The 17,981-nt window shown below is 39.9% G+C and overlaps 1 protein-coding gene across 3 annotated transcripts in view; it reads right to left on the minus strand.

The window, feature by feature from the left end:
- The window catches only part of LOC117537323 (voltage-dependent calcium channel subunit alpha-2/delta-1-like), a 118,542-nt gene that overhangs the window by 5,608 nt on the left and 94,953 nt on the right, over positions 1 to 17,981 (minus strand). The window contains exons 22-38 of one of the 3 annotated variants that reach the window (XM_034202507.1): positions 17,669 to 17,745; positions 15,926 to 15,934; positions 14,343 to 14,351; positions 13,788 to 13,848; positions 13,553 to 13,665; positions 11,399 to 11,483; positions 11,162 to 11,224; positions 10,173 to 10,288; positions 9,479 to 9,550; positions 8,663 to 8,730; positions 8,543 to 8,581; positions 8,384 to 8,455; positions 5,378 to 5,530; positions 3,693 to 3,745; positions 3,311 to 3,366; positions 2,768 to 2,894; positions 543 to 655 (exon numbers count right to left, since the gene is read on the minus strand). In XM_034202507.1, the coding sequence (XP_034058398.1) occupies positions 543 to 655; positions 2,768 to 2,894; positions 3,311 to 3,366; positions 3,693 to 3,745; positions 5,378 to 5,530; positions 8,384 to 8,455; positions 8,543 to 8,581; positions 8,663 to 8,730; positions 9,479 to 9,550; positions 10,173 to 10,288; positions 11,162 to 11,224; positions 11,399 to 11,483; positions 13,553 to 13,665; positions 13,788 to 13,848; positions 14,343 to 14,351; positions 15,926 to 15,934; positions 17,669 to 17,745 (1,286 nt within the window). The remainder of the gene's footprint in view (positions 1 to 542; positions 656 to 2,767; positions 2,895 to 3,310; positions 3,367 to 3,692; positions 3,746 to 5,377; positions 5,531 to 8,383; positions 8,456 to 8,542; positions 8,582 to 8,662; positions 8,731 to 9,478; positions 9,551 to 10,172; positions 10,289 to 11,161; positions 11,225 to 11,398; positions 11,484 to 13,552; positions 13,666 to 13,787; positions 13,849 to 14,342; positions 14,352 to 15,925; positions 15,935 to 17,668; positions 17,746 to 17,981) is intronic. The other 2 variants (XM_034202508.1, XM_034202509.1) reach the window with 2 other exon arrangements.

Below are 17,981 nucleotides of genomic sequence, written 5' to 3' on the forward strand. Positions count from 1 at the left end.
ACAATATTCACAGAACATTTTGATTAGTGTGGAAAATCACTAGGATGTATTTTATTACTGTTCAAATCAAGATAATCCAGCGTAAATGTGGAAGGAGCATTAAGACTCACACCAAGTTGTCTCTTTTGGATCTCAAGCACATTGCTCAATTACTGAATGACATGGTAGTCATTTCTGAGCATTTCGTTTTCCAGAAGGCATAATTCAACACAGCCCTGTGTGCTTGACAGAGCTCCACGGATTTGTTTGTAAGCTATTCCCCAGAAGGATCACACACTTTCATCTGCTTCACAGACACAGTAGAGAGCAACCGAGTGCAGAGTTCTTTTCAATCTGGGCCAAATTTGAAAATTACTGTGGAAATGTTCATTCATTATTGTAGATGGAGGATTCAGACGATGAAGGGGAAAGTGAGTAATGAGATTTACGGATAATCAGCCATGATTATCTTGACAAAAACAGTAACTTCTCAAAACATCTGTTGGCTGAATCAAATGTTCATGTTCTGCGCCAGATGATAGCTGTGCTGGGTAAAAGGATACACTTCTGCTCGTCCTGTATTAACGGCTTTGTGTCACATGACGAGCAGGTGAGTTTTGCATCAGAGATGATGAAGACCAGGTTTGTGTTGGGCAGCTTTTCAGCGTGGTAGAGCCTGGAGAGGAGCACACAAGAGACACATGGGCTTAAATCCAGGAAAGATTGAGCTGAACATTGACATGCAAAATGTAACCACAAAGTAATGAAAGGCTTCTGCAGGCACATGCACATATAGATCTCAAAGGAGGCTCGAGCACCTGCCCTGTTGCACTCCTTTTAGAGAATGGCCCTTTACAAATCAACAACATGATCTAACACAAAACAAAACAAGAAAACGGTGTCTAATACACCTTATCTAAAGCTTATGTGTTGCTTTTTATAATTGTGTGCGTTAGTATTATATGATATGTGAATCATATTTACCTAATTGTTGTTACTTTGTCACATAGTAAGAGTATTTTAAAAGCATATGAAAGCAACCTCTCCTTATTGCCCGTTACTTCTGAGGCATAATCCGAATGCCTTTATGGAGAAGGTGGTACACTTGTAGCATTAAGTAACTGGTGTGTAGCAGTGTTTGAACCAACATCGGTTTGTTTTAAACACATACATTTTAATATCCCTTAAAACTGTCACAGAAGTAGTTATTCCAGGAGGAGATTTATGTTGAAGTAACAAAAATCACCGGTTTGCCTTTTTTTTATCTGGGCCCGTGCCCCTCTAACATCCTCTGCACGTGCCTGGTCTTCTGCTTTAAACAGACAGTAATTATTCCTTATACATGACCGAGCAACACACCCCACAATGAAAAGCAAACTGTGAGTCGCTCATTCAAACCTCCAAATTGCTTTTATTTCCTGAGGGGACACAGATCTTGTGTGCCACCACACTGTCCACCAGGACCTTTACCGCAACCCACATGTCGCTGGTGCACAAATGATTTTCTCTGCTTTTTTATGACGGTCGTTAAAAAGAGACGTGTGTGCGGCTAATGTGCAGGAACGCTGCGCGGCATGCGGGCAGGCACTCCATTAGCCGGCACGAGGGGGCCTTAAAAATGGCATACGTTCACACACGTGTGCACAATCACACACACACCAACATGTCAAGACGGTGGTCCACACTGGTGACTTGACTTCACCTTCATGGCATGTGAATTTTTACTGCCCTCTCTCAGTGCCACCTCACGGGACTTCATTTGTGTCTCATGGATGCTAACGTATCACTGCAGGTCAGGGAAAGTGCTTAAATCTTAAATATACTCTGTAATGTGTCCAGGGTTGAGAGGTTACTATAAAAATGAAATCCGATGCAGTTAACGATTACCTGTTAAAAAATGTAGTCGGTAACTTAATCCTAGTATCACAATATAAAAGTAAAGTAACTTGTTTACTTTCAGCTTCTACTTTCTTGAATTTGATGTAAGTACGGTTTTATAGGCTGCAGTGTTATTTTAAACAGTTTTAATGTTTGGGAATGTGCTGCACAGTTTTCCAGCTGCATTTGTGAGCAGCCAGATAAAAAGCTGGAGAAGAGGAACTAATCTTCACTTCCTATCCAGTTGTTTTTAAGCTGCTGCAGCCTCTTTGGCCACAGTCAGGAGATAAAGTTTAACTGGCAGCAGAGGAAGCAAGTAGCATACATAACTTTGTATTCAGGTCCAATTGGCCAGTTTTAAATTAAATAAAAATGATGCAAGGATATTTCTTTCAACATAAGACTCAATGGCCTCTTAGTTGTATTAAGAAGATAGAGATAGTAGAAAAAGTAATTAAGTAGGCTACACATGCTAAAATGCCAAGACACATTAATGTCCTTCATGCAATGAGATTGAATACCAAATCAGTTTCAAATGATGAACATCAATGACATTTTAATTATTACTAGGTAAGCATGAATATGCACCCCAAGTTTTTACCATTGTGGATTTTTCTATACCAAATTATAACTCATGTATGCAAACGTTATTTATACATGTTATCTATATTGTTGGGAATTGAGATAAAGACAACATGTAGGTTTTATTTTACTTCACTGCTTGTTAAACCCTTATCATGTCCTGGGTCAATTTGACTTATGGGTCTAAAAGTTTAACATAATAGAAGGGTTAAATAAATAAAATAAGTCCGATTTGTTCCGTTATTCTCCAAGCCTGTTTATGTAAGGCTTGGTTGAACTATTATATGCCTGGTTTGTACAGTAGGTAAGAAGGAATGCATATCTGTACCTGGTGCAGTTTTCACAGTCGATTGTGCCTCTGAAGGACAGGTTTTTGGTCTCAAAGTAGTATTGAGTTTGCTCTGTGATGCAGACCTCTTTCAGCCTGGCGTCTGACAATTCCTCATCAATCTCGGCTTTGGAAGGACACACAAGGAGATTTCATGTAAGCAAGTCACTTAAGAAAAAGAAATCTGGATCTGTTGGTAATCATTTAATTTTTAAAAAGCTCATTTGTTTTCCTCACAAATACCGCACACGTAACAATTCCACATTTGAAAAGTCTGCACACATGAAATCATTTGAAGATGGATGGAGCTCAACTGTTCCTATGAATAATATTGTTACTAACTTCATATTTTTGGCATGTGTTGAGTATTTCAATAGCATTTAAACAGTTTGCATACAATGTGTTCAATATCTTTTAAAGCCTTGTCATTAAAAGTGAAAATCCCTTTTATTTCCATAATGAGGTCATTAAGGCAGTCCAGAGCTTGCTCAATATTCCCTCAATCACTATTCCTTTCTCCGCGTCATATTGACGGGAACTCACCTGCGTTCAGGAAATTGGGGAAAGTGATGCTGACCAGTAACTGTTGCAGTATTGACCTAAGAGCAAAAACACAAGCATGTCAAATGTCATGATTCTTTGGAACATAATCATAAATCATCTTCGTTAAACGCTAATGCATGAATAAATCAGGGGAAGATTTTGTGGAATGTTGACTGTCCTGGGAACAATTCAGCTATTAAACAGATGCTATATGTCTGTTTTACAGACAAAATCCTCTGTCTGCTATTCATTAGAATCTGAGGGCTAAGGATTTTACATTCTAGCTTTTATAGTGATCAATCATAGCTATCAATCATTTGAGAAAAAAATGTTGGACACACAAGCCAACCATATAGAAACAGATCAGAAATCAACGACTCACCACGCTGCAGCTGTAGCAAACCATCCCAAATTCAAAATATCTGCAATGGTGGGCTTAGAGGGAACAGAAAAGGAGAAATAATATTAGAGGAGGACAAATTTGAGTCTATAATAATCATCAATGTAAGACTGTTGCGCCAATTTAAACATCCTGTCTGTTTTTACAAAGCTACAATGTCCAGTTGTGCCAGTCTCAAAGACCAACAGGTTCAGCCAGAGACTTTAATTTCTCTCGGAGGAAATTAGAACACAAGCCTTCTTAACAGATGGGATGATCAGTATTGTCAACAAACAGCTAGTGAGAAAACAAAGTAGCACACGGTTTGAATAAAAGGAACCAACATGCTGCTTTGATTATAGTTGTTGTTGTTTTGGTGTTATATCCTTTCTCTTCAGCTGATGACGCGTTGAGTCATCCGCCAGTCTTGACTAACCGTGTTCGAGGCATCAAGCTGTTGACTTTGTTAAGAAAGAAACCCACTCATCACCTGGGTCACTTGTGTTGCAAGTCTTGGAAATTACAAGTTATCAAATTGTCAATTGGGGAATTTCTGCAACTGTAAATAAATACTTTAATCTCTATCTTCAGGTATCAGATTATCTGGGATAGACGCTGCCACATGGATTCATCACTGCCACTGCCTGTCTGCGAGCAGTTCGCATCACTTTACTGCAAATTGTACGCAGGCTTGGGGAGTAATGGATTACATGTAACGGGATTGCGTAATCAGGATACAAAAAAAGGAATTATTCCCTTGCAGTTACATTAACAAAATATATAATTGTTACATTTAAAAAGAAAAAAGGGATTTCTGGCAGGATTACAATGTATCAATAAAGATATATATTACAAAAGGTTGTACTGCCTGCATTTCCTTTTTGGTTTTCTTTAAGGGTACTTTCATTCTTCTTTTTTAATTATCTTTTTTTAATGCAGTAGGTGGACACCTGTTTGATTAAACAAAAGTTTGCTAAAACACTTTGTGACAGCTCTGCTATTCTGTAGGTCAAGCCTCAATTTAAGATGACACATTTTTTAACCTAACTATCTTGGTTTCTTCTTTCTAAGGTCACATTGTTCTGTTGACTTACATAATACACTTAAAACGTCTTATTGATATTTGTTTCTCTTTATTTGTTGCACTGCATTTTATGTTGAGGTAAAAGTTACACGGTTACATTACTTTTATATTGTGATACTTAGATTAAGTTACTGATTTAAATGTTTTACAGGTAACTAATAATTGTAACGGAATGCATTTTTAAAGCAAGCCTCCCCACCCTGGTACGTTTCTAAGTGATGAAGAACAGTGCTTCACTCGCTGTGTTGGCCAAGCATGCTAGACCACCTAATCCTGTTACTGCAAACTCCCACTCTAACGCTTTCACCATACCCTCTGCTTTCCCTCTCTCATCTGCTCCGTCCAGATTTATGGCTCCCTGGTGAGAGACCGTTTGTGTGTGTGTGTGTGTGTGTGTGTGTGTGTGTGTTGTGCGTGTGTGTGTGTGTGTGTGTGTGACTTCCATTTGGATGTGTTTGAGCAAGCAAGTTTCTTACGAATGGCTGCTAGTTTAGGGAAATGTAAATGTGTGGCTATCAAAATGTGTGAACATGTAAGTGTGGGTGTGCTCATGTGGGTGTTCTGTGTGTGTGTGTGTGAGCGGTCTCTGGCTTATGTAACTCACCACGTAGACGGAGCGCAGGCCTGCCGCCCCCGTGATCTCTTTCTCAGGGTCACAGAGCGACTGGTAGTCGAAGGTTTTCTTAAAGGTGAACAGGGATGAGTTGACCAGGTTAAACATGAGGATCGGGTCCATACCACCAAAGAAGCGCCCGATCTAAGCACAAGGACCGGAAAGATACATTTATTTACTCATGGATCAGTACATTCAGCACAAAATAGATGACATTTTTTGAAAATCACAACATCGTTTTGTGCACATTCCTGCATTCTTGTCCTGGGCCCTAGGAATGCAGTAGCCCCTTTTTCTGCCGCTGTCCATTCATTCTGTACAGTATTCCTATATTTCCACATTGATATGAGTTAATTATAGACACATCTGATCTAAATATGAATACCGGACTTTGGTCTGGAGGTTACTTACAAGTGCTTTACAAATAAAAGCTGTATTGTATTATTCATTTAAAAGTCAAGTACTGTAGATGTGACTAGAAATGTGATTCTTGAAGAGAAAACTTTGAGGTTTTTGTTTATTCCCAGTAGCTAAGTTGCCTTTTTTTCAGAGAGGCCATTTTGATAAACATTTGTTGGTAAGTAATGAATGCTGTCAAAAAGAAAAAAATAAGAAATGTGGTTTGCAAGAATGTGTCTGAGAGTGTGTTTATGTGGGTGCATGTACTGTAGGTGGTGATGGGTGGGGAATTGAAAACGGTTTAATCTTTTAGAAAGGCGGGCTGACAGAAAATGTTTGGTTGGGTTTGGACCCTCTGACCAAACCTAAGAAATTCATAGCGGAAATAACAAAGGTCAGAAAAGCTTTTAAAACCTCCTTATGAGAAGAAACCTTTAAAGTGCTTATGTTACAGTTATGTATACACAGTACTTAAACACCTTAAAATAATCATGCCAAAATTGTTAAATGTGTTTGAAACACAAGCACAAAATCAATTCAGAATGTGTATACATGTGCTGACAATGTTTACAGTGAATTTAAAGAGACACACACTCACTAAATCACACTCAAACCAGGGTGATGGACTTCAGTATAATCTGATTAACACCGTCCACCGGGTAGCCATACATTTCTACTAAGAGCCGAGGAAGTAGTTTGTCTCGGCAGGTGTGACGTGACCGTGTGCACCGGAGTGTTTAAGTACTTGTGTATCCAGGAGGGAGTATGTACATTAGGTAGTACTCATCTATGTGCTGAAAGACGTGCTTGTGTGTGTGTGTGTGTGTGAGGAAATGCAAACTATCCCTTTCCTTCCACTTTGTTAGGTCACCGTTAACAAGCCTTCCTCCACATATCCATTCCTCTTTGGACTCACAGCCAAAGGATATATAAATCTTCCAATCTATAAGGTAAAGGGAGACTTCTCTCCTTTCCCTGAGCAGTAAAACAAATAATGAATTAACAGTCAGAGCCCTGTTGGCTGCAGACTCCCAGGGGCGTTCGGAGAAAGAAAAGGAACGCAAGACATAAAGAGGCAGAGCAAGCGAGGAGCTCACAGAAAGAGAAACTCTGCTCCCGTAGGAAATATGATTGAGGGCACACAACCTTCTCCAAACAAGGCCTCAGGTCCCTGGGTTTTAGTGCTGCTGCCAAACTTCAGAGGGCCACTGATTTATCCAGCGCACACTCAGGCCTGATTAGGAAGGAGACCAGGCCGCATGAAAAAACAAACTCAGACGGCAGCAGGGACCTGCTATTAGCATTTAGCATAGGTTAACGGGATGCCAGGAAAAATGCATGCGTTTACTGTATACATATGCGTGTGTGTAAGGATGGTCAGTGGTGGAAGAAGTATTCAGATGCTTTGCTTTGGCAAAAGTACTAATACATTATTGTCAATACTCCATTTGTAAAAGTTCTGTATTCAAAAAAAGTACAAAAGTGTTAACAGCTAAATGTACCGCTAAGTGTAAAAAGCCAAAGTAATCATTGTGCAGATAACTGGCCTTCATGTGTGTATATGATTATATTTATACATGTGACATTTCTAGATGATATTGTGGCATCAAGTTGCGTTTACTGTAAAAACAAAGCTCTGATTACTTTTAGTACAAATATTTAAATCATTTGATTTGACTATTGTGCCTTAAGAGATAGAACACTTGTTTCATGTTTAGGGATGCATTTTGTTAAAAGTAGCTAAAGTTTTGAAAAAAACTAAATGGAGTATAAGCATAAAGTAGTATACATTGGAAATACTCAAGTAAAATACCTCAAAATTGTACTTAAGTACAGTACTTGAGAATATGGACTTATTTGTCCGGCAGTGGCTCAGTCAGTAGGGGCTTGGACTGTGAGCTGTAGGGTCGCCGGTTCAAGTCCCCGACCAGACCTAAATATGGAGTGTGGACTGCTACTTGGAGAGGTCTCAGTTCACCTCCTGCCCTGCCGTGGTGCCCTTGAGCAAGGCACCGGACCCCCCAACACTTTGAAACAGATCAGGCCTAATGCAGATTAAATCAGGAACTCAGAAACTACCCTTCTTCTAGAGTTGACCCTACACGCTTATAAAGATTCTCAAGATCCCACTTGCGGAAGATCTAAATAAGGAAATAAAAAAAACGTCACAGCTGAATTAAATCATTGTTACCAACAGATCTGGTGTCTGGGACACATTACGGAACACTGGTACAAGTGTGGAACTGTGTGATTAACAAATCCCCCTTGTCCAACAATCAGAGACGATAATGTGAATACTTTTCAACCCACCAAACCAAATCACACTTGGCTTCACTTAAAAGACAACATCAGATGTGGAAATGATGAAATCAATGTCATGATATCACTTTTGGCAAGTCTTTGCCCATCCACACACTGGTACGTTTTCTACCAGACAATTAATACATTGCAACACAACACTACAATCATTTCAACAGCCATGTGCACATGTAACTTGGAATAGGGCACATCGATTCATCCACTGAACCATTTAAAAAATGGAACAATATAGTTTGCTCCCTTCAGTTTTATGAGTTAGAGTAACATGCAAAAACCCACCTGATCAATATGTTCATCCCGATTGGACATCACCAAGAAGCCCCCGTCATCCAGAAGGACACAGTCTACATACTGGAATAACATAGAGATCAAATTAAACCAATGTCTCATCCCTAATTAGTGGCTAAACTCACAATTACATGCAATTCAGTCTCTTACCACATCGTTTCGCTGACAGCCACAGATCTCATCATTACACTGAGAATGCAGAAGAGCGGATAGAGTTATAAAACGTCATAATCTGTATCAAGTGTATGTCCTGCATACAAATCCACTCACATTGATCTTTTGTGTGGTGTTGATGAAGCTTGTCATCCAGGCACCAATGTCCAACTTTATGCCGACAACTGGATTCAAACACAAAAGCCAGACGTCTCAGATCAGGGGTGAACAAACTTTTCCCTTTGAGGGCTTACATTAAAAACATAACTGTTGTCTAAAAACAAACATCTGTCTAATGATGCAATATTCCCTTTTCTGAAATGCTTTTTGTCAGTTTGCGTCGCAATTTGTTTTTCATCCTCTCCAATACCAGACTGAATTCGGGTTTATTTGGGTTTTTAATGCTGGACCTAATGGCAGTCCAACTTTGGCCCCTGAGCCTCACTTTGGCAGCCCTGTCCTAGATCATGTTGGACCTCTGTGTCAACTTTACTCTCTGATCCTCCAAAATGCAAACTTGGCCAAAGATCACAGGAGACAGAACAACTTGATGTGTGGTTTGTGTGTGTGTGTTAGTAATTACATGTCAGAGAAATAGACAAATAGTGGGGAAGCAGTCTGTAAATAATATCTGTGTGAGTGTGTGTCCCACAATATTAATCACACAAATAGGGTTGGGGCTAGGGTTTCAAATGTGGGTGCGTAAATAAGTCACATAACTCCAAGTTTGAATATTTGTATACGTAGGTGGCAGAGAAACAAGTTCAGACAAAAAAAAAGTAAATTTGAGCAAACAAGCCCCTCTCTCCTTGTGTGTGTGTTTATTTGTGTCTTTGTGTGTGTGTGTGTGTGTGTGTGTGTGTGTGTGTGTGTGTGTGTGTGTATGTGTGTGTGTGTGTGTGTGTGTGTGTGTGTGTGTGTGTGTGTTCTTACCAGCTGGTTTGAGTGCAATACCATCAACATTGATGTTTACTGCTTTGCTCACCAGGACTGTGTCGTCAGTTGCTGCAAGAGGAAGAATAAGCAAACTGTTCATACACATTAAGGTGCATAGACATTAACACACACACACACACACACACACACACACACACACACACACACACACACACACACACACACACACACACACACACACACACACACACACACACACACACACACACACACACACACACACACACACACACACACACACACACACACACACACACACACACACACACACACACACACACACACACACACACACACACACACACACACACACACACACCAATTCAGGGGACATTACATTGACTTACATGCATTTCCTGGAGACTTATCCTAACCTTAACCATAACCAACACATGCCTAACCCTAACACTTACCCTAACCAAGTCTTCACCCTAAAATGAATGATTCCCCTCATGGGGACCTCCAATTTGTCCCCATAAGGGAGGCGAGTCCCCACACGTGACTGTGTAAACAGATTTAGGTCCCCACAAGTATAGTAATGATAGGCCACACACACACACACACACACACACACACACACACACACACACACACACACACACACACACACACACACACACACACACACACACACACACACACACACACACACACACACACTTTTACTCACAGTTCTCTTTACTGAGGTAGGGTGTTGGAGTGAAGATGTACAGATCATTGTCCAAACTTCTCTTATAGAAGCTTGACTCATACGTCTCTGCTTCTTCTTGCCAGTCGAGCCCAGCACTGCGAATACATTTATATAAAGCAGCACACAAACAATGCTATTAATAAACCTCTACCTATAGCCATGTCTTGCAATCTATTTATTTAAGAGCTACTTGAAATAATAATATTTACATAATAGAAAACGGGGAGTTTTTTTATACCAGCAAATCCAACTATCATTAGCTTTCCTCTGGGGCACCTCAGGAACAAGTACTGGGTCCATTGCACTTGTCCTTTAACTACGATTTAACTTGGCAATATCCTTTAAGAATATGATGCTGAATTACATTCTTACACAGATATACTGTTATTTACATCCCTTTCCCCCAAAAATACATTTATTTTACTCTTGAACACAGTTACAGAGAACACACAGAACACATGTGCTGTCATATACGTGTAAACCAGCCACCACTGGTCCCTGTACATGACTGACAATTAGAAGACTGATGCAACGCTCAAATGAAGCGTAACATTTTCCAGTTAATCTACATCCTGACCCTGATATATGTTCATAAAAAGGCGAGTTGACTGGACTGCTTTGCATAGCAAGTTACCACCATGACTCAGACTTGAACAAGGGGGAATGGAATAGGGGATGCATGTTAAAATGTTATTTATAGAATAAACGGCACTTTAATGCAGTAAGATGCATATTTCTCAAAATACATTTGAATTATTTTCTATCGAAGTGACTGTATTGAAACGGGGAGACAGAGGGGATGAAATGCGACAAATTCTCCCATGCTGGATTCTAACTCGGGTCCTCTGTACAAGGACCGATGCGACAGTTGGTGGCCGAAATGTTCTTTCTTTATCAAATTATTCTAAGCGTATTATCCTTCCTATGCTTCTACACCAACCCTTCTTCCCCATGATCTTGATAAGTACCTTTTCGGGAAGACTCGGGTGATCCCTCCATCGGTGGCAACAAATCTGGCAACAACACCAGGCCTGACAAGCAGAGAAGACAACAACACTTAAGCCATCTGCACTCAATTTCTAATAGTTAATAATTCATTACCAAAACCAAAGTAACAAACAATCGATACCACATTTCCATTTGTTTTGTTCTGTCCCGACTAAAGAACTGATGGTTACAGATGTGCAGTAAATGGCACCACTTACTGCACATCGGTTCCTTTCCAATGCTTGATCAGAGTTGATGTGATCCCAGCATCCAGCAGCAATCGGTTCACCAGTTCCACATTACCTAAACAGAAAACATCAATTGAGCTCAAATGTGTTAACCACTCTGTGTATCAAGTTTAACTGCAAGCTAACTTGAAGAAACTAAACAGAACCCATTTGATCAACAGATGAGATCTAGTTCTTTAAAAAAGGAGGAACGAAGCAGAACCAAAACATTTGTTTCTTTAACCCTCATGTTGTGTTCGAGTAAAATCTTGACCAATTTAAAACTTTCATCAATCATAAACATTGTGTTTTACATTTGATTGCCTTATGATATCCTCCACAGTAGGCATTTGAATATATGAAATTGCTGATCAGCAATTTCATTGAATTTTGATTGGTTTAGTCAACTTTGTTACACCTATGATTTCCTGTCAAAAATGATCTCCATAGGAAATGAATGGGTAACCCTAGATTATGTTCAACCCTCAGATAGGACACGCCCACAAATCTACAACCATGGATTTTTGTGGACATTTTGTGGTCTATTCCTTGTATATTCAATGTAGTTATTCATGTAAACCAGTAGTCTGAGACATTGTTTACAACTTAAAAGGATGTTAAATAAAATGTGGTGATGATTAATGCTTTTTGTGTTAATGTAATAGCAGTTAAAACAAACTGGTCGGATTTGACCGGGAACACCAAAGTAAGGGGGGAGAAACGAATGCGACAGGAGGGTTAAAATAGAAAGAAGGTATTTGAAGAAAAGCCTACATCTTAGACACAGCAGACCTTTATAGTGGGTAGTGAAGGAATGAAATACGTATTAAAAGCCAAGAAGTATTGATGGATGAGCCTGATTCTGCCAAGATGTAGTTGGCGGATTGGTATAGCTGTAACAATTCATTTTTCGAGACATCTGACAAGACCACATGACAATCATAACAGGCGATAAAAGCCGTTCGCCCGTTTTTTGGCACTGCCCGCCACTTTGAACTCCCCGACGACTCACTTCAGTCCATTAACATCGAGGTTTGTCGATATACCCCCATCTCTTCAAACCTTTATGACACACCACACACATCAGAGAAAACAGCTGGTGTAACACTTTATATCCCTCTGCCCCACCTTCCCTCCGCAGTGGTTTTCATTAGGGATCCTTTATTGAAGGCAGCCCAGGAATTCCTAATGTACTTCACCTTCTTCGCCACTGCAGTGGCTTAACAAAGTAAAGCGTGTAACGATACTCAAGCCGCCAACAGTCCACATGGGCCCTACGTTCACTCTCTCTGAACTCCCTATGGACTCCATTAAACTAGCAGCCAATAATGGTGAAAGTAATATTTCAATTGGGTGAAACGTTTTATTGGATGGATCAAACTGATATGTTTGAACTAAGTTCTCCAACTGAGGTGACATTTTATAATTACCTGGGGACCTTTTGTTTGACTCAATGGGCACAATAGGTGAGTGATGCATATCAATGAGTGAATGCAAACAAAGGATGTTAATGCGTTGGTCAGATGTTTGGGAGAAGGTCCACTGGCCCCTGATTCGTGTTTTATTGCTCCTCTCATGCTCCTGGCTTGACGTGTCCTGCTCTTTCTCACAAACACACAGTAATTGGATGAGGTCGAGCGGCTATAGGTGGGGTGTGGAAGGCATATTACTGGTGAATATTGTGTGTGTGCGAACGCGTGTGTGTCACATCTAAGCCGACGTGCCTCACACATGTGCACTCAGGCGTGTGATGGTCAGACTTTTGGAGTTAGCATCAAATGGGTAACACGAACACAGGGGTTCCACATCACAAAGCTTTGCCTGGTCATGCACACCAAACCATCCAGCCAGACCTGTATTTCAGTGGAAAGAGAGACCTCTGGGAAAAGGTTTCAGTTGGCCTTCTTCCATTAAATGTTCAATGAACACCTTAATGTCAAGCCAGATGGCTGAAATTCATTCACATATACACACCAGAGTAAATACTGCAGCAGCTCTTTGAGATGTAAATTTAAATCTGTAGTGAGTATAAGGTCCTTCAAAGTATTTAAAGATGCAGTATAAAAGCTAAAAGCTATAGTTAATTGCACCAGAGACATGTAAGGTGCAAAGCATTATCTGATTTATCTATATGTTGATACTCACACATGAGGTTGTTTGGAGTCTTTGTGTCAATGTAATCGTTGAACTCAACCAGGAACTCGGTGTTGTTTTTGTTCTTGTTCTTGTCAGGTGGCTTTAAGTCCTTGCAGTACACCCTGAGGGAGCAAAAGCTCTTAGAAAGGGAATTCATAAAATGCAGAAAAACAAGTGAATCACAATGTAAAAATGTGTCTGCATACTGAGTCATAGTCGCCGTGTAAACTATGTCTAGTCTTACCTCGGTGCAATGAATGTATAGCCGTATTCATCAAACTTGTCCGCCATCATGCTTTCAGAAACTGGTGAAAGGTGGAAATTGTTATTAATCTTCCTGGCATGCAGGATAATATTAGACAGGCTCACTGCTCCACTCGGGGGAATGGAACAGCTGTTGAATATTTAACAGTGCATCAAAATGAGAAACCTTCTGCGGGGACCCAAAACTGAAAATAAGTTTCTATCTCTTGACAGGCTGAGCATTAAAACTTCAGTATCATACTCCATCAACTCCTAATTTCACTGTTAAGGCCGAGGTCATTAGTTTAAGATATGTTTTTCAAATTAAAGCTTTCTTAAGGGAGAAAATAAAAATACATTTACAACATAACTCGTAAAATTAGACAAGCGTTTTACGATTAATTAAAACACTTGAAATAACACAGTTTGGCATAGCTGAACATCAGCTATAAATAAGAAGGAACAGACTAGGCTTGGCCAGACATGCTGGGTAAGAGATCGACAAGGCTCAAGAACAAGAGGGGAGAGATGAAAGTAAAATGAAAAAAATACTTGCCATCTTTCCCTGGAGTGGAAAAGAATCCCAGCAGAGAGAAAGTGAGCGAATGAGAGAATTGTCCCCCAGGGAGGTAAAGACGAGAGGGAAAAGAAAGGGGAGAAAAGACAGGGTAAAACCACAGGGGTCAAAGGTGACACAATATTTTATTCACAGAGCGAGTCCTGAATAGAAATATTGGATTCCAAACAAAAAGCTCTTAGGCTTTTGGATGTGAATGGAGACAGTGCTGATGGAGAACACAAAGAGAGGCTTAGCATGTGGTCAGACAGATTTAAAGTTATAATTTCGATGTGTTTTTAGCATTAGTATTAGCATTCGTTTGGTGATACAGTAAATCTGTGGAGTTATTGCACTTCAGCGATGTATTTGCACTACAATACTGCACATATGAGGAATATAAACCACAGCTCATAACCTTAACGTCCCTTTGACATTCTCTAAAGTATGCTGTGTTGACAGATGATTATACTGTACAGGAAAATTTCTCATGACGCCGTGGGCTACTCCTCGTCCTCTATGGTGGTCATGATTGGAAAATAATTGCACCCATGTGTGTATTCTTTGATATTCGGTCGCCACTTTATAATCCAACAAAATATCTAGTAATGATGGATAGCAGGGTGATTCGGGGAGTGACGACTGCTTATATTTTCTGCACTCACGCACACCCTGTCACAGTGAAAATGACATACCTGTCATTTTTCTGAATATTTTCTGAATAACTGATTATATATTTAAGGCACGCAGATAGAATCCATATAAAATGTGAATTAATTCCCGCATGAATCAATCTGTATCTGCATTGACTTAACAAATGCATGACAATGACACGGGGCAAGTGGAACATGATATGGTTTCAAGTTCACTTCAGTTTTTACATTGACATTTATATTCACACTGGGAATAACACAGACACAAATCTGGCTTTAGTTTAAGCTAAACCACAAAGCATCAACATGTCCTGTGGAGATTTTAAAATGTAATTGCCACGGACAAGACAAACATGATGACAAAGCACACAGGAAAAGGAACAGAAGAGACAAAGCTCGGTATGTTTAGAGGGAATTTTCATCAGGAATTATTTAACAAAGCTATACCACTTGTGTCAAAAGTGAGTCAATAAGAGAAAAACAAATAGAAAAGCACCGACTCATGTTTTGGGTGCAGACTCACAGCTTTCGCCTTTATGGCTTCACCTTTAAATAACACACACATCCTGCCCTCTGTTCTTCCTGCTACAGAGCCAAAACCACATCTGAGGGCCAATGGAACAGGTGGGGGTTAAACACATACATGCGCACACAGACACACACACACAACATCTGCGACAAGCTGTGTGGGCGTGCATTGCATGCGAAGCGCTGCTCCTGTGAGCAGACGCCAGCCTGATTCAATGTAACACAATTGTCATTATTAATCATAAGCCACTAAATGAAGACAAACAGAAAACTAAACTCTGCCGTTTTCGTAAGTCCACATATGACAGACCAATTAGTAGCGTAGTTACATCCTAAGTCTTCTGGTAGTGAGAGTTAGAAGACAAGGGGTTATGAGGTGAAGCACAGGAGGAGAATACTTGCCCAAAACCGCTGCGGGGGGGGGGGGGGTCCAACACAGCAGGAATGGTCAAGAGTTGAGGAGGGAGAACAGGAGGAGGCAGGAGGATAAAAAGACCAGGGGAGGAAAAGGGGATTTGGAAAAGAGAGCAGTAAAGGAAAGAAACAAACAGGGTTACACCCAATATTTTATTCAAATGGACATTGAATAAGAATATTGTATAAAAAGTATAAAACACTTAAAAAAAGTAACCTGTTAACGGTGAAAGGATGTTTAGTATAATAATAATCAAGTTAATAGGAATTCTGTGTGTTTGACCTTGCGAGGTCAACGATCTGTGTTTATTCACTAAATGTTAGGGTTTAGACTTGGTTATAGGTCTGATTAATGTCAATGCAATGTCATCGGAAAAAACAGAGGTGGTAATTAAATGGACCCCACATTATATTTCCATGTTTTAACATTTCAATTGACATCTCATCCCTTACGATTTAAAAAGTAATTGTCTGTAATCGGTTTGAAATTCTACTTGCAAAAACTTGCACTATGTTCCCATTATATTGTCAGAGCTATTTATTCTCTCTGTTGGGGAGTTCACCGATAAGTCATGATTTCAGAGTCAGCTGCAACAACATTTCCCTGTTGACAAAGTTACCCATGATTTCAGCTGCCAAACCAACAAATACTTCTCACACATTGGAACAACCGACTGCAATAAATGAAACCCGGCTAGGAACAATAAAGGTGAAGACATTTTCACTGTGATGGATTACCAATGTCTAACAAGCTTTTACCCTCTGCTAGTTCATGTTCACAGCTATCAAAAGAAAGGCAATTAACCTTCCTGTTAAAATTGTACCAGTATCCACATGTTTTCAGGTTGGGATAAAGGCTTATTTTACCAAACTGCAGCAAAAATAAGATGCATGGTTCCATACTACATTCTTTGCAAGAAAAAATTAGGATCACTACTTTCATTACATTTAATTTTCTTCATTAAAATGTATAGCATCCCTGGTCTTCTCGTGTCCATTTTGTAAATTTACAATTTATTTGCCTTTTATTAACAAAAAAAAATGAGGTTAAGTTTTGTGTTAATTAATTCTTTTGAGCACTAAAAAGTCACCAAAACCATAATTAAAACCAGAAAACATAAGGTCAGAGAAACTGTCGGCACTGACCGCACACACTCGCATACACACTTGCATACAAACTATAAAACGTAGCTTTGAGTAACTATGAGTCATTGACAACTTTTACTACTGGGAACAGACGGGGTTTAAAAAGAGACACGAGACGACAACACCACACATATGTAACCTCTGATCCACAAAAGGCTTAAGTATAGACACACACGCATACAGTACAGCCACTTGAAAACACACAGACTAACATATTTAGTGAGGTACTTAGCAGTAAATGAATCGATGAGTGCTAAATGTGTGAAAGGCGACACTGGAGCCACTCGACTCGCTGTCTGGGGACAAAAGCTTAGCACAACCCAGGATGTGTGTTGCCATAGCGACACAAGAGGGCATGCAGGCTAGGTGTAGATGTGTATATGTTAGTTCATGGGGCACTATAAGTGATGGATAGGAACCATAAGCATTTTTCAGCCTTATATGGAAGGCAATTATGTCCCTGGGAAGCATTTGCAGTCGTTTTCTAACGAGCCACATTAGTTTACAGTCTGTTATAAAGAAGGTAAATGTTACTGAGTGGAAAAACTGAGAAAGGCAGAAGCAACTGATCTAGATGGCACTCACATTTTGCCTGGGTGATGGTGTCGGCGATGTTGGCCCGAATGTAATGCAAACTGTGGTTAGGAAGCACCAGGGCCAGGCTGAAAGGGGACACACACACAAACATCACTACAGGAAACTTTTCTAGACTTTCAGATTTGTTCTGCAACTTTTTTGCGATTTGACCAGGGTTTTTCTTATTTTAGCATTTGCATTCATTTTGAAAATCCATATGTTGTTACATCAAATACGCATATCTTTGTCTGAGACTTTAAATCCATGCACATAATCATGCTGAGCCAAAAAATTCACATGCAAAGACATACAATAAAAACAT

The sequence above is a fragment of the Gymnodraco acuticeps genome, unplaced genomic scaffold (assembly GCF_902827175.1).
Source record: "Gymnodraco acuticeps unplaced genomic scaffold, fGymAcu1.1, whole genome shotgun sequence".
Lineage (NCBI taxonomy): Eukaryota > Metazoa > Chordata > Actinopteri > Perciformes > Bathydraconidae > Gymnodraco > Gymnodraco acuticeps.